An 11,653-nucleotide genomic window follows, 5' to 3' on the forward strand; every position below is an offset into this window, starting at 1 on the left:
AATTTAACTAATAAAAACGCATATTGTACGAATGTTTAATTATTTTATTGCTCATTGATGTATATTTTTACTGTAATGGCTTGCACAAAAATCTGTAAAGTTCCAGAAGAACTTAAGAGGTCTGTAAGTCTGTACTGTTCAGACGCAAAAACTAGATCACGTAAAACGAGATAGTTCAATATCACGCCTGCGTAATGTACAGCTTTCAAAAGCTTCTAAAAATTTGAAAAATGTTAAACATGAAAAAAGTCAACAAGTACCATGTCAATAGAGATAATTTGTGCCACATGCTCGCACTTATACGTGGGTATTGCACATTTTCTTAGTTGTATCACCGTTGAAGTTCTGCTGAAACGACTTGTGTTTTCATATTTTATCACACTCCTCTACTAATGTGGAATTATCGTTACAGTTTTCCTCCCTGGTGACCTTGAGACGGCAAATTATATTTACCTTGTTCCAGCATCTCTGTCGTGCTTGGCCTCATTTCGTTTTCTATCACTCACCTGTCGCTGACCCTGTCTCCAATATATCGTTTTATTTTTGTAAAACAAGCTTGTAATTTTTTTCAAAGGTTCCAAGTTTAAATTATGTGTAACATAAAAATTACATATTTTTGTTTTCTTTTCGCCATTTACTATTTGTCTCCTGGTTTGTCATGTAAGTCCATAGTTTTTACTTTTTCTTTGCTTAAACAAGTGTTTAAGAAAGTGGTTTAAGAATTGTGCTATACAATGAACTTGAACAAATGTTTTTAATACAAATGTGTAATTGTTTTTTTAATAAATATGAACAGCAATTTATTTAATTCTACTGATATAATATTTGTTTTGTTAACACGAGATTTAATGTGAATTTACCTCTCTTATAAAATCTTTATGAATAATTTTTCTCTAAAGAAACTAGCCTATTAAAAATCGGTTGTAGTGCCTGTCACTTAGGCGTAATGCCACATTTAAAGTGCCTATCTTTCTGTCTAACGTTATAAAAATGATCCATTTTGAAGTTAATATTTACGCACGGATCCATTTTTATAGTTCCTGATAGACTTTAATATAATATAACCAAGAAATCAAAATTCTTTATTAACATTTATTTTACGAAAAACTACACTCGTTACACAAACAGCCTGAAGAGCAACTGTGTGCATTTGTTGGGGGTTGTTTTATTGTATCTTTTTTAGATATAACATTGTTTTATTGTATTACAACTAAGTATAGCTTAAGTAAACCATTAAGTTCTTGAATAATCCAAGGCTCAAGACAGTATGGAAAAGTTAAAAAGTACTTTACTTATAATTTTACCATAAAAAATGCTTATATAAATGGTTGTGCCGTTGTCCCTCAAGAGGTCGTGAAGACTTGGTTGTAAAAGCGTTTTATTTTCGCAACTCTCAACTTCAAATTTAATTAAAAATTTACTTTAGAAAAATACCACTCACATGTTCTAAATAATTTATTTTCAATAAATTAAAATTTAGTGTATTAATTATGTGATATTTCTATAATTTAACAACAAAATGTTGTAGATTTAGTCAAACTTTTATATTATCGCTAATTAAAAAATACGAAATCTGAAAAATAATTATTGCTGACAATTTATAAACATTTAAATTCAAATTTCTTTCTATAATAGATCAATACAATTATGTTCACAACCAAATTTAAGATTAAAGTCCTAAACATAACCTAACACTGTCAAGGTACGGTAGACAGCTACCGACCGTGTATACGAGGGTCTGCTTTTAACATGGGGATTAAGTTTAAAACTGCGTCATAAATAGGAACTCATCTGGAACCCACAAATTTTTCATTTCACAAACTTAGATTTTCATGTTTCAATGCCAATGATTTGACTCTTTGAGTGCCTGCTCTGAATTATGTGGTCATCCATAGATTGGTGCCTGTTTTAAGTGGGTTTAAGAAAAAAGGCATAATTAGTTAGGTATAAAAAATCCCTACATTATTTAAACCTTTATGTCTATTAAACTTTACTGCGACGAAATTATTAATATTTGTAAAACAGATTTTATACGCATTCAAAACATTGGATATAATTTTTGTGAAACAAATAAAAATGTATTAATGTGCTTTCTTACAAATAAAGCAAACAATTTATTTTTGCAATATATTTAAATGCTTACTTATACTAAAAACAGTATAATGACATATAAGCGCAGTTTTATTGAAGGAGGACCTTGTTTGGCGAATCTATAATCGTGACGGAAGAAAATAAATAAACAATGGAGTCGCCAGCTGTTGCTTTGTAAACAAGCTGCTTTAATGCTGAACGCGCATTCTAGTGGAGAATTATGTTACTAACAACAAATTACATGTTGAATTACAACAGTACGCGATTCGAAATAAAATAGGGATTGCGTAATACGCTAAATTAAAAATATAGATTCCGTAATATTACGGGATCCGCATGGAGGGAAAATACCATTGTCTGTTAATTAATCGTTTATAATTTATATTATTAAGTAGAGATTTCCCCGCCATAAACTATATTTTTAGTATAAATAACAGATACTAGAGGATATATAAATTCACATTGATTCTCGTGTTAACAGATAACCGTATTTATAACAATTAGCATTGAGAGGACTTGATATAACTAGCGTGCCTTCTGTATATGACATTTTCTTAGATATTTGAACTCTTATAAATTGCAGTAGTATCTTTTGCTCATTAAGACAAATTTTATAATTTCTTATGATTTATTTGTAATTATAAAGTGTATTAATATACTAGGTAGATGAGAATGATATTAGAAAATTCTAATTCCGGTGCAAGCACAAAGGAAAGCATTCTTGCAAATTTTAGTTTATGGTGCTTAAGCGTACATTACGCTGCCATACAGCTGTATTAATATTCCTTTACATTTTTTATATTTTCGCGTAACTTATTCAACAGCATTATTGCGACAAGTTGGATGCAGTTAGATTTACCTCACACAGGTAAAACTTTAAATATTGTTTGGTGTCACTGTGACCATTATTAAAAAGTTAAACTAAAACTGTAGGGCAACAAAGTCTTATTTGAAGGTAAGTTGAGAGAAGGGCTTGAGATTCCTCGTGATTGACTATGGCTTAGACAATCACCGATAAATCAGTCCAATATCTTCAGTGATAAGTACGGGTTCTTTTCACAAACTCTCGGCAAGTTGATGGCATGTTCTTTGTTGAAATTAATTTCCCTTTTCTACATTTCATGTACAAGTACTTCCGGTTTATAGGTTTATAAGAATATAACTTTACAAAACTAATATATAAGCACAATTTATAGGCTTTCCATAAATAATAATATTTACATAGTTAAATTTATTGTGGAGTTTGGAAGTGGCTCAGGGGTAGATAAAACAAGCTCCATACCGTCTGACACCCCGCATACTCTTCCCAGATGCGGATCAGGTGTATCAAAATTATTCACACCACAATTAATTACAATAACTTTAAATACAATTTAAACTGTAGGGGTTTTATAAAAATTGGCCACCAAATTTGATAGAGTCACATTATAGACCTCTAGCTTGCGCCATTCTTCCTTTTTTTAATAACTTTAAAATGCAAGGGGTTCCTATCTAAAAATGTTGACTTATCCCCAAAACACCCCATTTTGGGGAGGAGTCAAAAATTGTCACACGTCGAAAACTCCTGTTGGAACAAACCCTAAAGTAAATAACTCCATCTCTATTTACAAAAAGTTATAAGAGGAGGGGGAATTTTACACCCGGTATGTTTATGAATAAAGGTAGGGTGGGAGGCTTGTATAGATCGTAGTAGCAGACAAGAGCAAGTTGTTTACTTTAAAATATTTTTCCCTCTACAAACCTCAAATTTACTAGTCTCATATGTTTAAACACAATTTTTCGACGTTTTGTGGACCGCAGCATCTAGATGTTAGTTGTGACTCATAAGAGACATTTTTGTTCTCTTAGGAAAAAAGCTGAAAAATATGCATTTAAGCCTAAAAGGACATTTGCGCTGCTGCCGGAGTGATAGTCCTATCGAGATCCATGAGGAAGGATTTTAGGCATAACTCTCAGTTATGTCTCTATAGAAGAAAATAAGCCACGCTCTGTACCATCCTCTCCGGTCAAAGCGAGCAGCGGTGGTACACCCTTATGTCTAGGCTAGTAACAGCCTTTAACACCTAGAGAGCCCCACCAACTCCAACATTGATCCACCGCAGTAGACTAAACCTATCGATTTACCCTTGCATCCCAATATCTCGACATTTGTGGTTAGTGATGTGCAGCTCCAGGACATCCACAGGGTTGTCCAGTATAAGTGACACATCGGTTTTGCTATACACAGCGTAGTTTCAACTTGAAGGTCTAAACCAGCCACAAGTGAACCCTTCAGGAACATAGTACCTGACTGTTAAACCTGCAGCTGGGCTTAAATGACATGGGCTACAAAGTAAGAAAGTGTTTTACCAACAATAATTTTACATCTATACTGTCATTTAGATCCTCCATGTGTGGAAGGCGGCCAGAAGCATCCCCCAGGGTCAGAGTGGACAAGTGTGGTCAATGGAGAGTGTAAGGGATGGAGTTGTTCAGCAACAGGTGAACTCTCCATGTCGCAGTAAGTATTAAATAAGGGATACAAAAAAAAAAACTAAAATAAATTAGCCAAAACCTACAAGTTTTTTTATTATATAAGGGTAAAGTCATATCCATTATTATCTAATGCTAAATGGCAAATAACAGTATTAGTTACATCGATTGTAGTTAACGTTTTGTTTCCATCTTTGAAACGAATTTTGTTCTCTACGGGAATAAATAATTAATAGTATGAAATAAATAATGCCAATACAATTACAATACAAAATTACTTTAATTAATTTACATTCTATGGTTGATCAAAACTACGTGTCCTCAGAACTTATAAGCAGAATGCTTTGGTAGTATATTCTTTGATAATTTATTATAGCTTAGTTACGTCAGTAGATTACAAATTTTTAGCTACAATACAATGTTATGCGCTGTTACAAATTGCATGTAGTATGATCAAAAATCTTATTTATATTAAGTATAATTTATCGGAATGTTTAAATGTTAAAATATTGTTTTACGTATTAAACTTATGTAAATAAACATTGCAAGATTAATACATTTTATAAAAATGTTATTTTTGAAAAGATTTGATTTATTTCAGACTAAATAAAAATCAAATATATAAATTGGCATTAATTTATTATCCACTACAACGTTTTGTTTTCTCTCTTTTTATAAGGTATTGTTTTTTTCTACTTTTCTACTTTTCCTCTCTAACTAGTCATAGTTCTGGGAATTTCCTTCTTTTTATACTCTGTCTGTTTACCACCTTTGTATGACCTCATTGCAATAATTATTTTGGTTCATCTTCACAATATGTCAATAACCCAGTTCTACCACGTGTACAGGTGTCCACAATACAGGCTATACGAAGGCTGCTACTTGATTCCAGGAGATCTGACCAAGAGCTACCCCGACTGCTGCCCCGAGCCGTTCTGTCCGGCGCCGCCATAGGGCGAGCTGAATACAGAGTTTATAATACAAACATTAGCAAGTGTCATACAAGTTTAACAAGTTATGTAATTCCATGATTTTTATATCTACGTGTCTCAATTTTTATGAACTTAAAATATATATAATATGATATAAAGGTATATTACTGTAAATAATTCGTTTTTCTTTCATGCTGGTTACAAGTTAACATTATATTAAAAGGTTGGGTTGATTTTTATTTAAAACAAATGAAACTTCTATACACAGATTAACAAAACGTATGTTTTTTATTGAGTGCAATCATGGACTAAAGCATTTCCAAAGTAAACAAACAGCTGTCTTAATAATAATAGTAATTTTTTTGTTCTGTTTTAGCCTCAGCTTCACCTATGTAAATTTCGATGTACACTGGTTTATTTTCAAAATACACATACTGTTTCGTGTCTATACATGATTGGCTCTCCCCGGGATTTGAACCCGTGAGCTCTCAGTTAGAGAGCCGAGACTATAACCATTGTAGTCTACGGGGGAGGACCAACAACAACAACAACAACAGCAACAACAAAAACAACAATAATAATAATAATAACATATGGTTTAGTATGCACCGGACCTTGTGGAACTATTGCCACACCTTAAATCAACTAATTTTAATAAAAGGTAGAGGTTAAAACCCCTCATTCCGCTGAAGATGTAGATGCATTTTAGTATGCAAAATATCATAAAATATAGTTTTTATTTATCAACCACTATCAACATCACGATTTCACCAGAAAAGTTCATTACAATGATGTATTTTGACGCCAAAATCGCTATTAATTTCAGTAAGTTGTCACAGTTTCATCATAAATCTACTCATTAACTATTATCCAGAATGTATATTTCGAGTAGAATCACACATAATTTAAAATATTCAATAAGTGTTGTTTTATTTCAGTAATAGAAGATTTCTGGAATAATCGTGAATTTTTACCTCTTACTAGACATTTGTCACTCTCATAGGAGGTATTATTTTTAAACCTAACTCGCCAAGTTGGTTCTTAAATTATAATATATTTATTTCTTTGTAACCTTTTAACGAGGGCAACTGGTAAACTAAGACTTAACTAAGACTGGTAAACTAATTCAGGAGGGAAAAATGCACGCTACAACCCAAGAACGTTTTATTACCTTAGGAGGGTCCACTTGTAGCTGATGTATACCTTCCAGTAGAACCTACACTGGGTCCAGCAAACACCGATGTGTCACTTGTCTGGGCAACCTTATGGATGTCCAGGAGCGGCACATCCCTAACAGCAAATGTGTGTGTTATTATGTGGTGCAAGGGTAGAGAGGTGCGCTAAGACTACGAGGATGACATACACGCTAGTAATAGAGTAATATGCACGATAGACTTCACGATAGTAATATACAAGCTAAATCTCTCGAGAGTAACATGCACGGTAAGACTGTACGAATGTGACATGCACGCCAGTAATAGAGAAATATACACGCTAGACTTCACGAGATTAATATACAAGATAAGTCTCTCGAGAGTAACATGCACGGTAAGAATTTACGGAGGTAACATGCACGCTAGTAATAGAGTAATATACACGATAGACTTCACGAGGGTAATATACAAGATAAATATCTCGAGAGTAACATGCACGGTAAGAATTTACGGAGGTGATATGCACGCTAGTAATAGAGTAATATACACGATAGACTTCACGAGAGTAATATACAAGATAAGTCTCTCGAGAGTAACATGCACGGTAAGAATTTACGGAGGTGCCATGCACGCCAGTAATAGAGTAATATACACGCTAGACTTCACGATAGTAATATACAAGATAAATCTCTCGAGAGTAACATGCACGGTAAGAATTTACGGAGGTGCCATGCACGCCAGCAATAGAGTAATATACACGCTAGACTTCACGATAGTAATATACAAGATAAATCTCTCGAGAGTAAAATGCACGGTAAGACTTTACGGAGGTGCCATGCACGCCAGTAATAGAGTAATATACACGCTAGACTTCACGATAGTAATATACAAGATAAATCTCTCGAGAGTAACATGCACGGTAAGAATTTACGGAGGTGCCATGCACGCCAGCAATAGAGTAATATACACGCTAGACTTCACGATAGTAATATACAAGATAAATCTCTCGAGAGTAAAATGCACGGTAAGACTTTACGGAGGTGCCATGCACGCCAGTAATAGAGTAATATACACGCTAGACTTCACGAGAGTAATATACAAGATAAATCTCTCGAGAGTAACATGCACGGTAAGAATTTACGGAGGTGACATGCACGCCAGTAATAGAGTAATATACACGCTAGACTTCACGACAGTAATCTACAAGTAGATATGAATATGGGGTTTCTAGACCACTTTTGGAGCCGACCGAAAATCAATGTAAAATACTGTTCATTGAACCATAAAGGAAGCTGAGAAACAACACAGCAAATCTCAATGAAAAATTTACCGAATCTACATCCATTCGTCTCCAAAAGCGACCCAGAACCGGCTTATTGTATCTACTCTAGTGAACCATAAATCACGAATGAAAAATTACCGAATCTATAGCTGTTTGCTTCTACTTTCTTGAGCTGTCAAATCAATCTATTTGAAATGTCTGCTACGAATAAACTATAAATTAAAAACTTATAAACGGAAATGATGGAATTTGCTAACAATCACTCGAAAAGTCGGGGAGAATGTGAGTAAAACCACATTCTTTTGACGAGGTTCTTCATTTAATTTCTCCAAATGTACTATAAAATCATCAAAGATTTCAGGCTTAAAATCGTAATCAAATTCAATATCCAAATAGTGAAAGATTATAGGTAAAATCTTCTCATAATAAACATGTGTATCGATACCTACAAACCTAATGTATTCTTTGAAAAGGAAAATAATTTTTTCAACGGTTATAAGAGATAAGTAAAAATTTTTATTCTGTTTTCTAAATTCTGTAACAAATTTTGTTTGTTTTTCACCTCCGTATTGTAATTTTGTAAGCAGATTATTCAAATGTGTTAGTTTATTTCGAAATTTCCTAGGTTTAGGTCTTTCGTACAAAATTAAATTACAATCTCTACAAACTAAATATTTTTTATCAATAATTTCTCCTCTATTATAACACTTGTAACAGTTGGCATTATACTCTTCCATTTAAACAAAAAGATTTTTTTATAAATGGAGATTATGGAACTAACTCTGCCGAGATATAAATTTTTCAGCGCAAATGTTTGTGTTTACATTTCTACAACAGAGATAAATAGAAATAATTTCATTCTATTGTACAACTATTTAGGATATTTTGTCTATGATTACAAAGATTATTCCGGAAGAAATCGAGATTTTTCATCAACGAAAGAGTATATTTTTGAAGTTTTAGAAGGAATGAAAGAGAATAATATGAACATCATCAATTATTGTAAAAGACAAAATGAATGATTGTGTCTTTGGTGTAGTGTTGTTAGTGTGCGTGTTTGCGCTATGGGGAATCACATCACATTCAACTTCTACGGTGTCTATTGTTTAGAGACTTGGCCCTGCACTGCTACTGTCCAACCAAGTTAATGGCTAGGAGCTGTAATTCGGGTCTTAGACTCTGGAATTTTTTTGTTCCCAAGTCTCAATTTTCTTTGGTAACTACTGTGTAGAAGTTGATGGAGAGATACAATTAGGGAATTTGTGTTGGGTGTTTTGTAAGTGTAATGTTGTATTAATGAACGATGTGAGAATGTAATGAACGAATTAAGGAAGAGAAGGAATTAAGGAATGAAGTGGAAAGGTGAGGAAGCAAATGGCGCGCCAACCACAGTTGTCATTACTCGGCTTGTTCTATAGTCATTACACTATGGCCACTCGTGTAAAGACTTGTCCCCAACCACTGAACGACAACCATGTCTTCCTCAATAAAAAGCGCGCCTGAAGCTCTGGGATTTGAACCCAGAACCTCAGGCTTTGAAGGCAAGCGTCTTACCAACTGAGCTACGGAGAGTCTCGAAAGTTATAAGCTATATCTCTGCTATATAAGTTGTTCAATTAGGAGTGCTAGTTTACAAATTTATTAATAATTTTATATTTCAAAAACCACTCAACCGATTTTAATGAAATTTGGTACACATATAGTAAATACTTAACTCTTTCGACTTAACTTATCCATAAGGGTAAAATCATCCCCTATTTCTTAATATTCATAAAAAAATAAAAAAAATAATCAGAAAAATCTGAAACTTCAAAAACAAGTGAGTTCAACTTAAAATTTCATGAAAATAACAAAATTTTCAAAATCTACCCCAATCATCCCTTATCTTAATACTCTTATATCTCGAGAACTATTGGAGCTTTTTTGCTGAAATTTGGTATATAGGATCAGTAAATATTAAAGTATTTTTTAAAATCATAACTTCCGGTCCAACCCTTAAGATGACCTTGGAATAGTTTTTTGTTAATATCATCCCCATTTTTTAAGATATTCTTTTGAAATTAAAAATGAATACTTATATCAATGTCTTTAACAATTCTGTAAAGTTGTAGAATTATCCAATGAATAATATAGACAATAAGACGATTTTTTCAAAAATTTTACTGAATTTCTCTAATATCGTTCTTAATCACATCATAGGCTAAAAATTTCTCAGAAACCACAACAACATAACAAATCGCGTTTGTAACAGCTTTTTGAAAATCCATATTGATAATTATATCGTTCTTTGAACCAGAAATATTTGTCATACTCTTTGTTGTATCAATGACATAAATAGGTCTATTCGCTAAAAATTCTTTAGGATTGTAATACATTTCCTTATTATTACAGTAAACTTTCTTAAAATCTTGATACATCTGATACATGATTCTGAAAAGACCTCCTGAAATGTTTAAATTTTGTAATTCATCTGGATAATAAGAACCGTTCAATTTTACTCTGATATTTTTTACATCCAAACTATCAAACTTTGAAGGATTTTTTTCTTGATTATTCTGTCTATCTGTTTGAAAACCTATGATAACGAACTTGGGATTGAAGATATTTCTATAAATATTTGTAATATCGAACGAATAAGTTGTTCCCGGAAATACCTTTTTGTTCAATACATTGCCAATCTAGAAAATTAAACATAATGTTTTGACTTTTTGTAATTTCATCAATCAACCTAATTTTACTCGTGGTTTTATAATCAATCATTGGAACTCTAATAAAAAAATCTGTAATTGTTATTTTTCCATCAACAGGCATAACATTTCCAGTTGCAGTCTTCAGAATCACATCATTGTCTTCTGCTCTTAAAAAACTTAGATAAAATCCTCCTTTATAGATCGGAATAGTAACATTTTCAAAAGATCCTAATCCAAAATGAGATAAATTTCCAGCTGCTTCAAAAACACCAAATTTAAAATCTGATTCAAAGCCATTAGAAGTTTGAGAAATAACATCACTTTTTGAATACGAAATAGTTCCTTTAATTGTGCTTAATTGGCCACAGTTTTCGACTTCTTCTATCAATTTATTGTGTTTTCTTACTTCAATCTTAGAAAATAAAAACGGTATAAAATTATCGATTAATCTAACATTATCAGTTCCAAGATATGCTTGACCATCTTGTTTTGTTAAAGTTCCAGAAATATAAAACTGGAAGTTAGACGAGCAAAAGTTATCTCCAAAATCAATATTAAACTCAGTTCTTTTATTCGGTTCATTCAAATGTTGTTTACTAATTGGATAGAAATTTTTAAACTCCGCCCTTTCAATATCACTAGCATATTTTCTGTAGTCCGCCATTTAATAAGAGAAAATTTAGAAATTTTAAACATCATGTATAAGAAAGATATCATTTTTTCATCGATCTAATGTACGTTTTTATAAGAAAAGATATAAATTTTAGTCATTTTTAATGATCTACTTCGTCATATTCGGGATTCTCTTCCTTAAATTTTGCGATCTCGGTCACATATTTCAATAAAATTTGCACAGGATAGTAACCGCTATCTATAATATTGTTCCAATCAACTGTATCTTTATTTTCATCCAAAAATTTTATACTCAAGTGTTGATAGAGACAAAGAACAGACATATGATCTTTTAATTGATAATGTATATTTTCTTGAATGAACTCTGGGGACAGATTTTGATATTTAGCAATGTTATAC

At 32.4% G+C, this 11,653-nt stretch overlaps 1 protein-coding gene across 1 annotated transcript; it reads left to right on the forward strand.

Moving 5' to 3' along the window:
- Window positions 1–457: 457 nt before the first annotated feature.
- LOC124366523 (venom peptide HsVx1-like) lies at window positions 458–5,669 on the forward strand. The gene is made up of 3 exons (XM_046823112.1): window positions 458–660; window positions 4,474–4,591; window positions 5,412–5,669. Exons 1-3 carry the CDS (start codon window positions 591–593, stop codon window positions 5,515–5,517), a joined length of 294 nt encoding a protein of 97 aa, XP_046679068.1. The 5' UTR covers window positions 458–590; the 3' UTR covers window positions 5,518–5,669.
- Window positions 5,670–11,653: the final 5,984 nt, after the last annotated feature.

This window comes from Homalodisca vitripennis, chromosome 7, assembly GCF_021130785.1.
Source record: "Homalodisca vitripennis isolate AUS2020 chromosome 7, UT_GWSS_2.1, whole genome shotgun sequence".
Taxonomy (NCBI): Eukaryota; Metazoa; Arthropoda; class Insecta; order Hemiptera; family Cicadellidae; genus Homalodisca; species Homalodisca vitripennis.

Bases quoted from the DNA above. Each gene is read 5' to 3' on its own strand.
- LOC124366523 (XM_046823112.1), top strand. From the start codon at position 591: ATGTGTAACATAAAAATTACATATTTTTGTTTTCTTTTCGCCATTTAC. The intron at 661-4,473 runs GTAAGTCCATAG...ACTGTCATTTAG, and splicing joins TTTGTCTCCTGGTTTGTCAT to ATCCTCCATGTGTGGAAGGC. The intron at 4,592-5,411 runs GTAAGTATTAAA...CCACGTGTACAG, and splicing joins GGTGAACTCTCCATGTCGCA to GTGTCCACAATACAGGCTAT.